General features: G+C 39.3%; 1 protein-coding gene across 4 annotated transcripts; it reads left to right on the top strand.

The window, feature by feature from the left end:
• Positions 1-4,859: 4,859 nt before the first annotated feature.
• On the top strand, positions 4,860-20,243 carry NMRAL1 (NmrA like redox sensor 1). 4 transcript variants are annotated; one of them, XM_001369249.4, is made up of 6 exons: positions 4,860-5,035; positions 9,866-9,951; positions 14,156-14,394; positions 17,331-17,580; positions 17,948-18,138; positions 19,922-20,243. In XM_001369249.4, the coding sequence occupies exons 2-6, from the start codon at positions 9,912-9,914 to the stop codon at positions 20,099-20,101; spliced, it is 900 nt and encodes a 299-aa protein (XP_001369286.1). In that variant the 5' UTR covers positions 4,860-5,035; positions 9,866-9,911; the 3' UTR covers positions 20,102-20,243. The 4 variants fall into 4 exon arrangements, with proteins under 4 accessions (XP_001369286.1, XP_016279588.1, XP_056661803.1 ...); XM_016424102.2 differs by lacking the exon at positions 4,860-5,035 and adding an exon at positions 5,309-5,494; XM_056805825.1 differs by lacking the exon at positions 4,860-5,035 and adding an exon at positions 5,377-5,685.

Genomic DNA, 20,243 nt, shown 5'->3' with positions numbered 1-20,243 from the left:
ACAACGAGAGGAAGAGCCTAGAAGTGCCAACTCAAGGGACCCTTCTAGCCGCCAGGCAGCTCTCTCGAGTCAGCGTCCTCTGGTGGCCAAAGAAGGGGAGCCCGTGTTCTGGATGACAAGACTAGGGGAAAGGAATGGGAGAAACCTGAGACTTCCTTCCTAGCTTTATGTGTGGTTCATTATATGGTCTGTCTTGAGCCAGCCCTGAACAGGATCACAAATTTCAGAATTGGAAGGACCCACAAACACCCTGTATCTAAATAAACATGGATCTAGGAGAAAAAATTCCTTTAAATGTAATGAAATTTAATGTGGATATGAAGGATACCAAGAAATCTGGAAAATTTTTATGAAATAATGCAAAACAAAAACAAAAACAAAAATCAAAGCTAGAAAAATGGAACTGGAACAACAACATACTAGTTTGCCATCCATAATATGAAGAAAAGTGAATGAGAATGGAAGGACACAGATTGAGGGCTTGGAATTAATCAATCAATTGCCAAACATTGATTAAATGCTTATAATGATTCAAGCACTGTGCTAAGTGCTGGATATAGAAAAAGAAGACAATCTCTGTTTACAATCTAATGGGGAGATAACATGCAGAAAAAGGAATAGGATACTTTATGCCTTGTAATTAATTAATTTAAATATAAATAGGTCCTAAACAGTTTTAGACATTGAAAATCTAAGATGAAGTTTCTTTTTTTTCTGCTTCAATATTTTTAAAAAATATTTTCCTCTAAGGGGCAGCTGGGTGGCTAAGTGGATTGGGTGCCAGGCCTAGAAATGGGAGGTCTTAGATTTAAATCTGAACTCAGATACTTCCTGGCTGTGTGACCCTGGACAAGTCACTTAACCCCTACTGCCTAGCTCTTACCACCCTTCTGCCTTGGAACTAATATGCGGGATTGATTCTAAGACAGAAGGTAAGGGTTTAAAAATATTTTTCCCCGTAATTACATGTAAAAACATGTTTTTGACATTTTTAAAAATAAAAATTAAATAATAAAAATTAAAATAAAAAAAATAAAAAATTTTAACATTCATTTTTTTAATTTTTCAGTTCCAAATTCTCTCCTTTCCTTCCCATGACTCCCACTTCCCAGATGGTAAACAATCCAATATAGATTTTATGTGTGCAATCATGTAAAACATTTTTCCATTTTAACCATTATGTGGAAGAGATCTCAAAAGAAAAAAAAATTAAGAGGGAGAAGGAGAAAGTTAAATATTTTATGTTTCAGACTGCATTCAGACTCCATCAGTTTTTTCTTGGAGGGCAGATGGCATTTTTCATCATGAGACTGAGATTGTTTCAGATCACTGCATTGTTGTTACTCTTATTATCATCCTAGATGGGAAGTTATCTAATCCAACCACCTCATTTTACTGTAGTCCACTGATTATTTTTTTTTTTAACTCTTATCTTTTATCTTAGAATAGGTATTGGTTTGAAGACAGAAGAGCAGTAAAGGTTAGGCAATTGGGATTAAATGAGTTGCCCACAATCACAACAACTAAGAAGTATCTCAGGACAGAGGTTTGAATCCAGACCTCCCAATTCTAGGCCTGACTCTTACCCATTGGGCCATCTAGCTGCCTAAGTCCATTGATTCTAAAAACATTGCAAATTCCCCAAAAGCAAAAGCTGAAAATTAAGTGCCAATTTATTTCACATCAATTCTGATACATTTACAATCACACTAAGAGTATTATAAATAGCAGTAATCTGTTTGAAGGTGTTAAAAGAGTTTTTCTTAATTTCTCCCTTTTTATATTTAAGAGGAAAGAGATAAAAAAGATTTCTGAGTAAGAGCCCCCCTGCTGTGCAAACTCTCAATTGGTGACAGAAGGGTATAGCTGAGAGTTAGTTACAGCTGGCAGTTGGAAGGGCTTTTGTCTCTAGGTCCCCAGGGAGAGGAGTGTGTGAGTCACTCTCTCTGAGGCTTTTGGAGTCAGAGAAACATATTTAAGGTCTTAACAGCCTTATTGATAATTGATTATCTTAGGTAGATAGGTAGATTGATAGTGGATATATTCTTAGAGAGTATAGAAAAGTTATGCCAGAGCCTGGCACTGGCAGAAGTAACTATCCTTGAAGGCAGATAGATTTAGGGTTTTTTAGAAGAAAAAATTTAGTTAGGATTGGGATCTTAGGTATAGTTGTAAGTCATTATAAGATTACGCTTACTTCCCTCCTTTCTATTTCCTGTCCATACTTTCCTAATAATAAACTAAGTGTTTGTGTTTAAGAAGCTGCTCTCCTGACTTTTATTCAAACTCCTACCTCAAAAATTTAACCCTTCACAAAGGTAAAAATTAAGAGTCCCTCCTATAGTATACCTTGCCTTTCTTTTTTTATTCTAGCTTTTTATTAATGTTCTCTAATGAGAAGAAACTAACTACCTCCCCAGGCCCAACATTCCACTTTTACATGGTTATTAGGAAATTTTAAATTTTCCTTTCTTAATATACCCATTTATTATATTTCTCCTCATTCCTCTCTCTTACCCTCCACCAAAGAAAATTACTTTGCACATATATTCTGTATGTACTTTCTCTATATGAACTGTTTCACCCTCAATAAAATATCCTGGGTAGAGACTATTGTAATTTTTTTTTGTCTTTGTAGTCCCAATATTTGTCACATAATAGATGCTTAATATATGGTTGCTAATAATTATTCTGTCTAATAATAATAATAGCATTTTATTGATGCTTTAAGGTTTGTAAAACACTATCTGTATATTAATTATTTCATTGAACATAGAATAACTTTCATGTGGCCTGTAACTAATGGGATTGAGCTATATAAGTAAACTATCAAATTGTTCAGAAATAATTTAGCCTCCTCTTTATCAGTGCTTGTTTTTTCTATTTCTTTTCCTATTTTCCTGCTAATAGTGACTAATCATGGGAATCAAGCTGGGCTTCAATGCCTTGAAACACAGAGAAATTGCTATTATGCACTGCTGCTTCTGTCTGATTTCATTTCCCTCATGAATTGAAATTTCTAAAACTGAAACACAGCAGAGAAAAAGAGAAGGTTGGACAAGATCTATAAAGGCAATGACAGAAAAATTAATTAGATAAAGCGAGTTAAACCTTGTGTTTCAGAAGCTTTTACCTGTTAAGGGACACAGAAAATAAACAAGAAATAAATAGAGATATGGAACACAAATCAGAAAATAAAATTCAAAATAGTCTAGAAGGGAAGAGATAACAAAGAGTACAAAGTAAAGAAATACATTTTTGAAAAAGGAGCAGCAAAAGAAGATAAAAAAAATAAATGAGAGGAAAGGAGTAAAGGGAAGATTTTGAACTAAACATTCCACTAGAAAAGCTCAAACCTGTGCCTAGAGTCTGCCTTACTTGTTTTCCCATTTTATTTACTCCTTGAATTATAAATGCTTACCATAGTCTAAGCTACAAAATATTCTCCTATATTAGAAATGAGAATAAAACTGGTCCACTTTTTTTATGCTTAAAAAAAAAGAAATTCATGCACAAACTTCACAAAAATGGAAACATCTTATACCCAAGGTCATCATCCTCTGTCCTATTTGGGTTCTCATAGGTTAGAACTGGGCTTTTGCTTTTCAGACATGACTATTATCTCCCATTTGTTCTTATGCATGTAATATCACATGTGCCCTTATCTCATCTGAACCGCGATGTCCTTGAAACTCTCTTTTCTCCAATCCAGCCCACCTTAAAGCTGGCTCACCTACCATTCCTGATGGAACTTCTATATGTCTATAACTGTATAAATATGCTACTATATTCATATATTGGGATCCATTGTTTTTAAAAGGTGAATTCCCCCAGCTGCAAATGATCACAATAAACTAAACAATTATAGAAATTTGTATTAACATGACACCATTTAACTGAGAAGGGAAGAGAGGAAGAAAAATAGATAAATAAATAAAGGAAAAATTCCACAATAATTAGGCCGTATCATATGCCATGTTACTATTATTATATCACTCTTAATAAATATGGGAAAGTTTCTAGCCAGTGTTTCTCTATTATGTATAATTAACAGCTCTTGGTTATATTAAGGAGAGATGTTTTTGTTTCCTATGCTTTTTGATATGTTTAACATATGGCATTGCATGATAAGGAACAAACACTGTGAGGTGGATGTTATTGGAATCAGAGCTTGCCTTTTACAGATGAGCAAACAGAAATTCAGAGATTGTCCATGGTCACAGAATTTCACCACAAAGTTCCCAGATCTATGAGAAAGAAGCCCAAAGACTGAAGAAAGCAATTTTTTAAAAACACAATAATTATATAAATGAAGACAACTTTAAAGGGCAACAAATCAGATTTGCTAAATTTAGTCATTGCAATTAATTTTTTTTTAAAAAGGAAAGCACACATCTTTCTTTTATTTGAATAAACAGGAAGCTACGGAAAGTGTAAGATTTCAAGTATATCATCCCCCAACACTCGTAGGTTGTCTGCATGACTGTTTCCCAGGATTGTACTAAGACTGGCTATCACTGTGAATTTGTTGGGAATAAACAGGTCGAAACCAAATTTGTCAGCTAAACACTCATTTTGGGGTAGCGGAGGGAAATAAGGTGGTTACCTAGCTCTAAAGTTCTATATTTAACGAGTAAGCGTAAAATACAATATGGAAGATGAAATTCCTCAGCGACCAAATACTTCGGCTTAACAAGTCTGGTCTCGGTGGGGAAAGGATGCCAGAAGTTGACCCAGGTTGGAATGCACCATCTGTGTTCGGAAAGGAGGGGGAGCAATATTATTCCGATCCATTTTAGATATAATGAACACCTTGATTTTATTCCCATAAATAGGACGTACATATTGTTAAATAGATTTTACCACGAGAGCCTATAGGAGTGAATGGAGGAGGAACGGGAGAAGTTAGAACTTGCCACAGACCTCCTCGTCCCCCCTCTCCTCCGGGCACAATGGTTTTTACTCCTCATTTATCTCTCCCCTTTCCCCAAGTCTGGCTGCTTTTAGCCTTTTTGCGGAGACGCCAGGATAACAGGTAATTAGTACCACTCCCGCGTGGGAGGCTCCGCCAGGGTGGTGAATGAAAATGGGGCATCCCCGAGCAGCTGAAGAGGATGCATGAGCAGGAATAGAGCTCTAGCTTTGCTAAGGGGAGGGGGGGTGGGTGGTGGAGGGGAGAAAGGGTAGAGCAGCCAAAGCCAGGCCCGCGACCGGAGTGGGAGTAGAGCCAGAGCTTGCGGCATTCTCGGAGACTCGGGGAAAGTCGTGACTGTGCTGGGATGGGACCGATCATTCTCATGCGTAATGTTAGAACTGAAAGGGTCATTGGAACAGGGAATGCCGTGGCCAAGCCCGCCCGCCACCTTCCCTCAGCAGAGGGGCACCCTGGGAGAAGAGAGGGAGGACCAGCAGGAGCCCCAGAAGGCTACAGGGTGATGTGTCCTGGGATGATGATGGAACTTTGGGTGATTTCGATCCATAAAATAACGAGAAGGTACTGGCATAGAATGTGAACGCTAGAAGGATTGCTAGATCCGGGAACCGTTAGAGCTGGAAGAACAGAATGCATGGCAGAGCCCACCATCTTCTTTTAGCAAATGGGCAGTAGGCCTCCAAGAGGGGCAGCCAAGGGGGAGAGAGAGAAGACTTCCATGGGAGCACCAGGAGCTCCAGAAGGCAACCAGGGTAGTATATCTTGGGATGATAGAAACAATGAAGGCTTAGATGCAAAAAGCAAACAAACAAAACCCCCAGAATCTAGGAGGTACTAATATAGAATGTAAAAACAAGAAGGGTTGTTGTTAGAGTATAAAATGTTAGAGCTGTAAGGTACAATAGGCCATAGAGGAATAGAGCTAAAAGGCTCAATAGAACATGGGATGTTAAGAGGTGGAAGGTGCAATAAAGCAGAGATTTTTTAGCCAAATTCTAAGAGATGGAGAGACTAACAGGGTCATCAGGTAAGAGTGGCAGAGCTGAGGCTCAAACCCAGGTCTTACTCCTAGCCCAGGTACTCTCTACCATATAATATATTGGACTTCCTCTATCAATCACCTAAAAGGAGTTTAAAGGTGCATATACTTTGGTTGTTCTGTCGTTTTCAATTGTGTCAGATTCTTCATGACCCCATTTAGAGTTTTCTTGTCAAAGATACTGGAGTAATTTCCTATTTCTTTCTCCAGCTCATTTTACAAATGAGGAAACTGAGGCAAACAGGATTAAGGAACTTGCCTAGAGTCACATAGCAAGGAAGTGTCCAGAGGCTGATATGGCTTCCTGACTACCCAGATATGTTTAGGGAGAATTTTATAGTGGTAAGGAAAGGACTGAAATATCTTTAGTATTCATGAGTACAGGTTCCTTTGAGCAACTCACGTTGTACATTCAGAACAGTCTGATGATGGCATGATGTAGATAGAGATTTAAACAGGGCCCTTGGCTGTCTCTTTTCAAGTGAAACCTAGGATGTTCTTATTTTAGCCTTTGCTGCAACACATATAATCATTTTTACAACTAGAAGAGATTTCAGAGATCACTTAGCCCAACTTCTTCATTTTACCGAGCAGGAAGCATGCTTAGAAATAGGAAGTAACTTGCTCCAGATAACTAATATTGGTTCTAAGTGGCAGAGTCAAGACTCAGGTTCAGGTTTCCTGATCTTAGGACCATTTTTCTTTCCTTTCTACCAGGGGTTCTTAGCTAGGATCTATACCCCAGACCAGGCATCTGTAGATAGATTTCAGGGAGTCCATGAACTTGAATGGGGGGAAAAACCCTACATCTTTATTTCATTAACCTCTAACTGAAATGTGTTATTTCAGTTAGAAATATTTATATATTTATTGTGCAATTATTAAAAAACAGTATTCTGAGAAAAGAGCCTTAGGTTTCACCAGACTGCCAAAGGGGTCTATCACATAAAAAATAATTAAGAACTCCTGCTGTGTACCAACCCAATTTTCTTCTTATTTTAGTATTTACATATTGCCCCTCCTCTCTCTACCTTGCAGACCTTCTGTAAGTCCCAACCTCAGATGTTCCCTGTTTTAAGCTACTAGTCGGTGGGTGGCTTAATGGGAACTCATCTTTCTTCCCAAACTCTGAGTGCTGCCTCAACTTCCCTAGGATTCTTCTCTCTTAAGGTCTGGTACAGGAGAATGGAAAGATTCCCCTTCTCTCCTGAGATATAATAGAGAAAGCTTGCTGGCTAAAGTAAGATTGGATCACCTAATTCCATTTTCCTCTCCTGCCAATATTCCCCTTTAACAGGAATATATTCTCCCCTTAGTTACCCCTTAAATGGAGATGATGTCTGGGGATCATTACTGCTAAAGCAATGAAGGCTATTGCTAACAAAGGTTTTCAAATGGACCTACCTGCCTCTCATGATTCCTAATAAATTTCAATGACATTGTGGTCCAAGAGTAATGGTTTCAGAGAGATGTGATTGCAGCAAAGAAGATCTGCCTCCACAAAATGGCAAGTTAGAACTATGACATATTAGAACTGGAAAAACCCTTAAAACAGAGAATGCTAAACCTGGGAAAGGCCTCCGAACATAGAAATTTTAGCACTGCAAGGGAATCTTGACGTCATTTAGCTGCTACTTTCAACTCGGTAAATATTGATTGGGTGTGTACTGGATGCAAGTCATTGTGCTAAGGGGCATTCATTTGCAAAGATGAGCTGAGATTAAATAAGAAATAATTATAATTCAGGTTGGAATATGACATGGACTTGTCCAGAGAGTTCCAAGGGGAAAGTCCAGTTTTTAGGTAGGGAGAATTATGGATGTCTTTTGGAAGGATGAGACCTAAGAGACAGGCCTTAAAGGAAAAAAAAACAATTCAGAAGGTAGCTGGGCCTTGGCCATGTCCTTGTAATATTCCAACTTGAATTCTGGATTTTAGGACCCCTTTTACCTCTAATAATGAAAAGGGCATCCCCTTTAGCAGAAGCAATCACCAGGACCAAGGGAGAAAGAAGTTGGTAGCTTATTAGGGAAGTATTCGTTGGATGGGGTTATTATTCTCAAGGATTTTGTGATGCTAGAGGCTGATATTCTCTGTGTATCAAGTTCCTTTCTCCTTAGTGCAGCAAAGGTTGATGAAGAGGGACATTTGCCCCTTGGGAAGAGGCTTTCCTTCCCAAGTCCCTGACTTACTATACCTTCCCCTTCTAATGTGCTTTCTAGAACCCTGATTCTGCCATTAACAAACTTTATTTTGGCCTATTTTATCTGACACTTTTTTCTTTATGTAATCTAAGAAAAATGAATCCCTCCAAAATATACACTTATGCCTAGGTCTTCCCTATTTAAAAAAATTCTTCAGTTGACCTTACCATTCTCTCAAGCTATCATCCTACATCTTTGTTCCCTTTCACAATCAAACTCTCAAAAAAAGCCATATATTTTAATTTATTTCTTGATTTGTTGCAACCTGGCTTCTAACACCCTTCCCACCTTTAGCCTCCCCAAACTGAAACTATTGTCTCCAAAATTACCAATAATTTCTTAATTTCCTTTACTAGCTCATTATTCCCTAATTATGATTAGAGCCTAAGGCTCTATCCTAAGTCCTCTTCTATTCTTTCTCCTACACATTCTCAGTAACTTTATTAGCTCATAAAATTATAACTTCTTTGCAGATAACTTCTAAATCTCTACATGAGATTTATTAGCATTTAATAAGCACCACTATATGCCTGGCACTATGCTAAATGCTTGAGAAGCAAAGAAAGGCAAAAGGGAGTCATTACTTTCAATGACCTCACAGTCTAACAAACAAGATATATACAGGATAAATGGGAGATAATCTCAGAGGGAAAGGGACAGCATTGGGGAGATCTAATGTTTTCATGTCATTCTCTTCTGAGGTGAACTTTCTTGACTCCAAGGAAGATTTTTATGGTCAGGTTCTTTTTTTGTTGATGTTTTCTCATTTTTTTTAGCCTATGGACTTTATGATAGAGTTGGATTCTGTTTACATTTGGAGAAGATGGCTCATTTGAGTTTCTGTGGTGAGATCTGGGGGCCTGTTGCATTTCAGTACTTCTAATATGTTGTAATCCATGGAGAGTTCTGGTCACTATCCTCCTGGTTATTACCAAGTAGAGTCTTTGCCCATGACCAAAGAACATAATCATTCCTTCCCACTATGAAACTGCAACCCAGAACTTAATATTGAGCTTTCATTTGAATTTTTTATTTTAAAAACAAACCTCCACATAAATTTTCCATAATGATATGATCCCTCCCTTCTTCCCTCTCTGCTCCTAGAGCTGACAAGCAATTCAATCTGGATTATACATGAATGTTGAGCTTTCAGATGGCATCCAGTGTTAGCACAGGGGTTCTCTAATATCTTTCTGACCAAGATGTTCGTCCTCAATCTTTGAGTTGCTGTTACCTAATGAGTCACTTCCAAGCCCCACAGCTGGTGCTGCTTTCTCTGTCCATGCTCCTGGCTAGCCTTTCCCTCAATATCTCCAAGCCAGCCTTTCAGTCCTTCTTCCTAAGCTGTCCTGGGTTGGAAAAATGAGACACCGCAACTTTTTTGTTGTTGTCTTTCTCAGAATTTGATTCGAGGTGTTTTTTAAAAGGCATTAAAAGGGTTGAATTGGAAGAGATCAACAGAAATTTTCAATTCCTTCTGTCATTTTGGCTCTGCTGCCAGTTTCAGAGGAAAGAGACTAATATTAGGGTAATCAGAAAAAGCTTCTTATAAAAGATATAATGGTAGTTGAGACTTGAGGGAAGCCAGGAAGTGGGGCATTGAGAATGGCTTGCCTAAGGTCACACAGCCAGTTTGTGTCATCTAGTAAATGTTTATAAAGTTAAATACTTAATGCTATTTCTTTTCAGACTTCCCTGACTTGAGTTCCTCTTTCTTTCTACACTGCGACTCTTCATGGCTGACAAGAAACTGGTAGTGGTTTTTGGAGCAACAGGTAAGTAGCACAAAAGAAGATGAGAGCCAAAAGAACATAAGACTTTTTTTTTTTTTAAGATAACTGACACACATTTCAATTGCCACACTTCTCTAAGAAGAAAAATACAAGTTGTTTTAGGACTATAACAAATGTTCTTATAGGAATTTTCTTCTATCCTATGTGACATCACAGGGTATATTTGCAGTTTTTCACTACAATGTCATTTTAACTGGAACATTGTATTTACCATCCCTAAATGACAAGCAATTTAGAAAAAACAATTCAAGGGTAAAAATGTTATTTAGGAAAGAAACATTCTATAACTCTACAGATTTATCTTCTAGGTTGTTTGGTTTTTTTTTTCAAATAACAAATGCTCACCCCTTTTATATCAGAAAAACCTTCTGAAATAGGTATTGTCACAATGGGAAAGTTAGAAAACAGTCTGAACCATAAAGAAATACATCATTACCCCGTACATATATAATTTACCCCTAAATCTCTTAACTTAAAAATGATCAAATTCCATATGCTGTGATATTTATCTAGTTCCCTCTTTCCCACCCCCCATTAAAGGATATTTCCCCTGTTCTTCACTTTGATAATTTATCAGCCTATGTATAGAATATCAGTAGTACTTCCATCTCAAAAATCTTGAGCTCCTCCTGGCTCCAATCTTCCCCCTGGAGCTACAAGATGGCTCCATAGAACATAGAATTTTAGAACACAGAATGTTACAACTAGAAGATTCCTTAAAGATCATGGTGTTCAAGATAAATTCAAAATGGGTAAATGACTTAAATATAAAGAGTGAAATCATAAATAAATTAGGTGAACATAGAATAGTTTACCCATCAGATCTGTGGGAAAGGAAGGAATGTATAACTAAGCAAGAGATAGAGAACATTATAAAATGTAAAATGAATAATTTTGATTATGTTAAATTTAAAAGGTTTTGTACAAACAAAACCAATGCAACCAAAATTAGAAGGGAAGCAACAACCTGGGGAAAATATTTTATGACAAAATTCTCTGACAGAGGTCTAATTTCCCAATTCTCTGACAAAGGTCTAGTTCCCTAAGGAACTAAGTCAAATGTATAAGAAATCAAACCACTGCCCAATAGACAAATGGTCAAAGTATATGAATAGGCAGTTTTTAGATGAAGAAATCAAAACTATCAATAATGACATGAAAAAGTATTCTAAATCTCTCCTAAGTAGAGAAATGCAAATCAAAACAACCTCACACCTAGCAGATTGGCAAATATGAAAGTAAAGGAAAATAAATGTTGGAGGGGATGTGGCAAAATTGGGACACTAAAAAATCATGGTGTTACAAAGAAGGAAAAGCAACCCCACAGAGAAGTAATGCCCATAAACCATCCAGCAGGTCAGGGATAAAGCCAAGGCCTGAAATTTCCTAAATAGGAGCCTTGGAATAGAACTCCTAACCAAAAGTGAGCTAGGGTTCTCATGGGTCTTTGACATGCTAGTAAGGAAACGCAGACTGACTATCTTGTAAGATTTTGTTCAATAAAATAGTGGGAAAACAATTTTCTGGGCCCAAAACTGACCTTTCTTGTTAAATTAATTAATCATAGCATTAGGTTCAAAGACATATCTATTGCCAGTCTAAGACCCTGCCTCTGTATATTTGCTTATATACTTTATGCAAGAGTCAGATTATACAAACTTTGCCCCAAAGGTGGGGGAGTGCAGTGCAGATGAATGTTTTTTCAGAAGGGTGTGAATTTTAGATTTACTCCACCCTGCTTAGTCTAACAGTCAGGAATGTATACACCCCTACTTAAGGATTAAGTGCTGAGGAGGATGGCCTATGACAGACATGTGCTAGCAACTAACAAATAAGAAACAACTGACAGACCTCCTGGGCTGTCCTAAGTCAAGCTTAAGCTACCATTGGTACATGTGAGATGCAGGAAGTGATGTAAAAAAAAGTCTATATATTCACGTCACTTCCTCTTGCCGGTCTTTTTTTTGGCGGCTGAGGCATTGAGCTCAGCATCTTTCTCTCAGAGACATGGGGTTTGACTAGCAGTGTGGCTCATGGCAGCGTTTTGGTGTCTTGGCGTCTTGGTGTGGCTCAGGTAAGACGTCTTCCCTGAGCTCTCTCGGAATTTAGGCTGATTCTTTTTTTTCCTTTACCTTTCCTAAAATGCCATCCTCCTAGGAGGCCCTTCATCTTGGAGGAGGCCTTGTGGCTGAGGTCTCTGAACTCCCCTTGGCTCAAGTTAGGCCGGAGAAATCTTATTCCCTTTTCCCTCTCTCTTCTTAATTCCTTCCCTCTATATTAATTAAACCACCACAAAATTCCCAAACTGACTTGAGTATTTTTATTGGGATTTGAATTAATCCCTGGTGACCATAAGTATAATATATTAGTCAAAACCCCCTAAATTAACCCCTTACAAGGGGAAAACCAAACTTTTCCCTTTTAGAAGGTTTATTTCCTTCCAGAAAGTCAGGTTGTTTCCTTCTCTTTTTATAAAGGGGGAAATCACGTAGTCCCCCTATCCCAGGATAGAAACAGCCAGGGTTCCGACATAGTTTCAAAGCCAAAAAGATATACCACTGTTTTAAGAAGTCTAGATATATTATTCTAAGGCTTTAAAGATTTGTGGCAACTCTCTTTAGTAAAAGTACTTTGCAACGGCATTTCAAAGAATTTTAACTTATTTTGCTCACAGTGTGAATATCGATTGCTGATTCTCATACACAGCTATTGAATCAATTAATAATTGGGATTATTCCTTATAACTTATCACTAAAATACTGGTCATCTCATACAATCATATGCAGAGAATATACATCTATACAGCGGCATAAAATAGTAAATAGACACTGAAGTTGCTTAATTAGATTATTTTTTAGTTTCCAGGTCCTAAGATTTTTTTAGGAAGTTAGGAGAAAAGAGTGAACAGATAGAATCGCATCCCATGTCTGCCAAGAATTAAATTCAACAGGTCTTTACTATATGTCCTGTCCCCTCCCTATCAGGAACTGTGGGAGACACAAAGAAACATAAGGAGTGGAACCATTAAAACTGAGTGTATGATCTTTAAAATGATTTTGCTACAAACTTAAGTCAACAAAAATAGCTACTCAAATAAACATACAAAATAAGGAACAGAATCTGATGTAAAAACCTTTGGCATTTAGCCTAGTAGAACCAAATAAAATAGCAAACTACAAAAAAGTAAAATTCCATTTTTCTTTTTCTATGGATGACATAGATAGAAATCTGGTTTCCATAGAAAGACTTGCTTTCAGAACACTATCTACATCGAGTGAAAGAACTGTGAGAGTAGAATCGCAGAAGAAAAACAGGATTGATCAGAAGGGAAGGGTTAAAAAATTATTTATTGCTTAGACCTATTTAAAAAAAAAAACACCTTACCTTCCATCTGGGAATCATGCAGTGGGGGTTAAATGACTTGCCCAGGGTCACACAGCTGGGAAGTATCTGAGGTCAGATTGAACTCAGGACCTCCAGTCTCTAATCCTGGTTCTCAATCCACTGAACTACCCAGTTGCTCCCTTAATTTTCTTAAAACACAGGTTTGGTCATCACCCCTTACCCAGTAAGCTCCAGTGGCTTCCTACTTCCTCCAGGATCAACTACAAAATTCTCCATGTGGTGTTTAAAGCCCTTTATCATCTATCCCCTCCTACCTTGCTGGACTTCTTACACTTTACGTTCCAGGGACACCGTCCTGATGGCTGTTCCATGAAGGAAAGACTCCTCCTCTCTGCCTCCCTTATGTTGGAGTGATCTTCCTCGCTCTGCCTGCTCACTTCCTGGCTTCCTTTAAGTCTCAATTAAAATCGCATCATTTACTGGAATCCTTCTCTAATCCCTCTTATTTCTAGTGTCTTCCCTCTGACTGACATCTTTTATCATGTATATAGTGTACTTCGCATCAGTTTATTTATCTGTTGTCTCTCCCAGGAAATCCCACGCTCCTTGAGAGCAGGTGTTTTGCTTCTTTTTGTACCCTCAGTGCTTCGAACAGTGTCTGGCATGTTAGCACACATTAATAAATTGTTTATTGGTGGATTGATTGGTCTCTATATCCAGAGAAACAAAAGAACAGAAAGTGTCTGACTTTTGAAGGGACTTATTGCAGAAGTTGGAGTTTCAAGGGAATGGTTTGCCTTGGGACAGAGCTTCAAAGAAGGGCTGTCTGGTTTTCCCCCAGGTGCCCAAGGTGGCTCCGTTGCCAAGACCCTCCTGGAAGATGGGACATTCCGAGTCCGTGCGGTGACTCGAAATCCCCAGCAGAAAGCGGCAAAACAACTGAAGCATCAAGGAGCAGACGTGGTACAAGGAGACCAGAATGATGAGAAGAGCCTGGAGCCGGCTCTGGCAGGGGCTTATGCAGCTTTCATTGTGACCAACTACTGGGAGAATCTGGACCAAGAGCAGGAGATTAAGCAGGTGAAGATAAAATGGGTCTCTGTTTCCCTGTGCATCTGGCTAGACGTATTGTGATTCAGTACCCATTTATGAAGTGCTTACTCTAGGCAGGGAAACAGAGATGACAACAACAAGGTGGCCCCTGCCTGGTGCATTTGCCAGAGGTAAGGGGAAATGGGGATGCAATGTGTGTAAAAGATCGTTTAGAAAGCAATCATCTGAGGAGGGAAAGAATCTTGGAAAAGGCTTCTCTGAAGAGGTGATGTGGCTAAAAAGTAAACTCGTTATCTTTTCTCCAAAACCTTTCCCTCTCCCCAGCTTCTCTGTTACGTCCAGGGTCCCACCGGTCTTTCAGGTTCAAAACCTGGGTGTCATTCTTGAGTCTGGACTCTGTCATCCCCCGTATCAATCTGTAGCTAAATTCTGTTTTTCTACTTGTAGAACGTTTCTCCCATATGCCCTCTTCTTTCCTTTGATGATGCCACCACCTGCCTGCGGATTCCCATCACCTCCCATCTGGCCTATTGCCCAACTACAGTAGCTGCTGCTGCATGAGCCTGCCCCAGATCTCTCCCCTTTCCAATCTCTGCTTCACTCAGCTGTCAAATTGATCTTCATTGAGCATGGCTCTGACCTTATCACCTGACCCACTTATTCAATAAACGTTGGTGGCTACCTGCCACTTCCAGGATCAAAGAAAGAAAATCCTCTGGCAGTTTAAGTCCTTCATACCTTTCCAGTCTCCTTCTGCCTTACTCCCCGCCATATACACTGTGATCCAGTGGCAATGGCCTCTTTACTGTTCTTCCAGTAGGATACCCCATCTCCCCACTCTAGGCATGTTTACTGGTTGTCCCCCATGCCTGGAATTCTTTTTATCATCTTTTCTTGGTTTCCTTGCCTTCTTTCAAGTCCAAATTAAAATCCCATCTTTGACAAGAAACCTTTCCCAAGTCCCTTTAATTGTAGTGCCTTTCTTCTGCTGATTGTCTGCAATTAATCCTGTGTCTGTCTCATTTGTACACAGTATGTTGTCCCCATTAGACTGAGGAAGGACTTGCCTTTTGCCTTTCTTTCTATCCCTAGTGTTTTGCAGTGTCTAGCTTATAATAACAATCAGAATTTTTAAAATGCAAACTTGACTCTTCTTATCACCTTTGTTTGTGGCATAGAAAAAGAACCTTTCCCAATCTAGGACTGTCTCCTTATTGGTAAAATGAGGCTAAGCTAGAACTGTGGTTCCTAGCATTTTTTAATCAAAGACCCTTAATATCAGAAAACTTAATGTATATACCATCTCCTCCCCGCCTGCCACTCCTCCTTCCTGCCCATTTCAATTGTATTTTTTTAAGCGGTTTCCATTTTTAGTTTAATATTATCATTGGCATTAATGATGATAACAATTACAGAAGTGGGAGATTTGTTACAAGAATCTTTTAAGCTCAACTCTCTGTAATGTCTTTTTTTAATGAAAAATTTTTATTTAACTAATTTAGAATATTCTTTCTCTCTCCTCCTCTCCCCCCCCCCCATAGCTGACTGCAATTCCACTAGGTTTTACTTGTATCATTGATCAAGACCTATTTCTATCTTATTGATATCAATTGTATTCTTAAGATCTATTGCCTATTAATGACCATGATGATAGCTAGCATTTAATATAGTGCTTTAAGGTTTTTTGTTCTTTGAAAGTAAACCTTTACTTTTTGTTCTAGTAACAACTAAGCCAGAAGGTGGGAGAGCAAGGAGTTGGCAAACCAGGGTGATCTATCCAGGGTCACTCAGGAAACTGAGGTAGACAGAGGTTAAGTGACTTTCCCAGGGTCATATAGCTAATAAGTTTCAGAGATGGAATTTAAACTCGGGATTTTTTGACTCCAGGTCCATCACTGTATCCACCTGTGCTACTTGGCTGCCTCCATGAAAAAAATACATTAACTGGATTGGAACCCCTTCTAAGAAGTCTGTGGGTCCCCACTGCAATCCCGGAGCATGTTATGATCTCTGATTAGGAAGGAATTGATCCTAAAAACACAGTTCTCATGAGTAAGGGAGTAGCTGAGGGAAAAGACCTGAGGCCAGAGTAGAAACTCCAGAAGCATATTCCTTTTTAAGCCTTTTCTCCCTTAACTTTGGTTCATTCATTCCTCTACTTTAACAATTTCTTAACATTCTCCACTCTCCAAGAAACCCTCCTGGACAGAGTACAGCAAAATGATGATTGTCATCCACTGATCTTTTTGTTCACCTCTATAGATTCTTAATGAAGACCATCAATATTCAAAAGGTCTATGGATAAATTTCAAGGATTACGTTAGCCACGATGGGGAAATTTTTTTCATTTTCATTACCTTTGGTTCCCTTTGTACTCTTATGTATTTTATTTCATGCACTTAAAAACATTATTCTGCGAAGAGATCCCTAGGCTTCACCCAATTGCCAAAGGGAGGTCCACAATACACTGAAAAGGTTAAGAATCTCTGTTTTAATAGAACACTTATGTAAACCAGAAATGGGATACTTTTCTTTACTCCGTCTTGCTTCTGAAAAAGGAATTAGACTTCTCTTTGGTTTCCGAAGACTGATTTGTGCCCAGGATGAGTGAGAAGGTTCAGTGGAAAAGGATGCCCTGGGAGGGAGGGAGTCTTCTAGCAGAGGCATCTGTGATTCCACAGCCATTCTCTTGCATTTTGAGGGAGTTGGGGGAACTTGTGTACTATACTTATTTGTGTACAGGCTGTATCCTTAACTATGAATAAGCTCCTTGAAGGCAGAGACTGTTTCACTTTTGTCTCTCTATTGCCATTGCCTTGTCTTGCGGCTTGCACAGAGTAGGGCATTTGATAAATGAGTAGGCAAATAACCAATGCTCAGTTACTGTTGCTTGCTGAATGATTGCGGGGGCGATACCCTCTTTCTGTGATTCCTATTTTGTGAAGACATGGTCTCTTCTACAGGGTAAACTCCTAGCTGATCTGTCCAAACGCCTGGGCTTGAGTTATGTGATCTACAGTGGACTGGAGAATGTGAAGAAACTGACTGGTGGCCGGCTGATAGTCAGGCACTTTGATGGCAAAGGAGAGGTTGAGGAATACTTCCGGGCTTTGGATGTGCCAATGATCAGTGTCCGGCTGCCCTGCTACTTTGAAAACCTTCTCACCTACTTCCTACCCCAGAAAGCCCCCGATGGAAATGGCTACTTGCTGAGTGAGTTTATGTTCATGTGCGATCTCTTTCAGTGATCTGTCACAGCAAGGATTTTTTCTTACCCTCAAGTTCTTTTTCTTTTTCACCATTATGTGGTGGAGAAAGATTTAATGTCATTATGTAGACCAGGAAAGGCTTGCATGGCCCTAGATAGGGAACCAATCTAAGGCAGGAAGACCCAAGTTCAACTCCCACCTCTGACACAGGCTGGCTTTATGACCCTGGACAAGTCAGCATTAGACTGACAAGATAGTGTTAAAATTGCTCATAACAGTCTGGTAGGGAGGAGAGAACCAAATTTTATTCTCCCCCCTCCCTGACCCACCCCCCCAATCCTTGGGTCTTTTTTTCCTCTTCTCTTTTGAAGGTCTGCCCATGGGCGATGTCCCAATGGATGGAATGGCAGTGGCTGACCTGGGTCCTGTGGTGCTCAGCCTGCTGAAGTCCCCAGAAGGTTATGTGGGTCGAAACATTGGACTGAGTACCTGCAAGCACACAGCCACAGAGTATGCTTCCCTCCTCTCTAAGTACACCGGGAAGACTGTGCATGATGCCAAGGTAGGAAGATCCCCGAGTCCTGAGAACACAGGATCATAGATTTAGAGCTAAGAGGAGCACTAAGACCATCAAGTCCAACCCCCTTCCATTACAGACAAGGCCACTGAAGTGAAGTGATTTCTAGAAGGTCCTACAGGTCAGAATGACTAAATCAGAATTCACACCAAAGTCCTCTGACTCCAAATTCAGCCCTCCTGCTACACCAGGCTGCATTTTCTTAAGGGGGAGGGAAGGCGATCTGATACCAGTTTTGGGTGATATTAAATAATGATGGCTCATATTTATGTAACAGAGCTTTTAGACCGCCTTTCCTTGCAGTAGCCCCATAAGATAGTGCAAGTATCATTATTCCCATTTTGTAAATGAGGAAACTTGAGATTCAAAGATGTGAACTCCTTCTCACAGTCATGGCTAATATGGCAGAGCCAAGGCATGAGCACAGGTCATTCCCAGCTCTTGCTTCCAGTGCCTGTGAATGTCTACAGGTATATAATATCTCCAGGACAGGAATTCTTAACCTGATTTTTAAAAAAATACTTTGATTCTTGAGGGCAGCTGGGTGGCTCAGTGGATTGAAAGCCAGGCCTAGAGATGGGAAGTCCTAGGTTCAAATCTGGCCTCAGACACTTCCCAGCTGTGTGACCCTGGGCAAGTCACTTAACCCTCCACTGCCCAGCCATTACTGCTCTTCTGCCCTATAACCAATACAGAGTATTGTATAATTAGAATTTGCACCCCAGAAACTCTCTCTCCCAGCATCCCACTTTCATTCTCACATTACATCCTTACATTTTGGAGATAAAGTTTGTATGTGACCCTGTCCCTCACTCTCTTTTCTCCTGATTGCAGCAGGGAAAGTGGGCTTTACTCAGGCTTTTACTTTTGTCCTTTTATTTCTTCTATTTCAGGTGATTATTAATAAATCTTATAAAATATAATACTTGTAGTTATTGAATATTAATTTTAAGCTTACAGTATTGAGTATATATTTTGATACTTATATTTTCATGTATTTGATTTCCTTTGTTATCCTATGTCTTATATTTTAGATATTTAAAAGCATTCCAAAAAGAGGTCCATGACATAAAAGAATTCTCATTATTTGCTTATTGTTAATGTATATTTTTTATTTTGAGCCTGGGTCTCCTTATCTTGTCTGGGTTTGGAAGTACAGCAGCCACTCATGGGCCCAATCCCAGTGCTGACTGGGCAGAATTTTGACCCATTCTGCTTCTATCCTGGGCTGGTTTGCTCCTCCTTAGGCAACATGGTAGCCCCCTTCTCTCAAAGGGTTTACCATATAGATGCCACTTGTTTGGGTATCTGAGTGGTTTTAGTCCCACCTCAGCTCAGAACTCCTGAGCTCAAGCAATCCTCAAGACTAAGCACGCGCCAGTACACACACACACAGAGCAGGGAATTAGTCATACATCCCCATGCCCCCTGCCTTCTGTTGTAAATTCTTTAGAACAAATTTAATTACAGTTCACTTTCATTGACATAAAAGCTAGGCAAGTGGATAGTGGTAGAAGAAATAATAAAGTTGGCTATTTGAAATTTTATAGAGTGATCAGAATAGGCTCCCTGATCTTGAAATTTTTAAGTTGTAAATTGCAAAAAAAAAAAAAAAAAGAGTTAATACTCTCCTTAAAGCCTGAATCTGAATGAGCTTTTGCCACATTTATTCCAAAAGGGGGGAGGAAAGGCTTCTGAATTCACCCAGTAGCTCTGACTTTTTACTGAATGAGGTGCTGACTTTCATGGATGATTTCTCTCTTGGTAGACCTCACCTGAAGATTATGAGAAGCTTGGCTTCCCTGGGGCACAGGAGCTGGCCAACATGTTCCGGTTCTATACCATGAATCCAGACCGAGACGTGGAACTGACCTTCAAACTCAACCCCAAGGCCAGAACTCTGGAACAGTGGTTAGAACAGAATAAAGAGGCTTTTGCAGACCTATGAATACCTCTACTGCTACCTTCCCATATCCAGTATCTTAGCAATTAGCCCCTGCTGGCTTGTTCTGTTCATTGTTTTATGGCTATTGTACTTAACCGTGTAGTTTCTAAAATAAAATGCTTTCTATTCTGGAGCCCCAACCAAA

This window comes from Monodelphis domestica, chromosome 7 (assembly GCF_027887165.1).
Source record: "Monodelphis domestica isolate mMonDom1 chromosome 7, mMonDom1.pri, whole genome shotgun sequence".
In the NCBI taxonomy this organism is placed as follows: domain Eukaryota; kingdom Metazoa; phylum Chordata; class Mammalia; order Didelphimorphia; family Didelphidae; genus Monodelphis; species Monodelphis domestica.
This window is presented reverse-complemented; position numbering and strand designations above follow the sequence as displayed.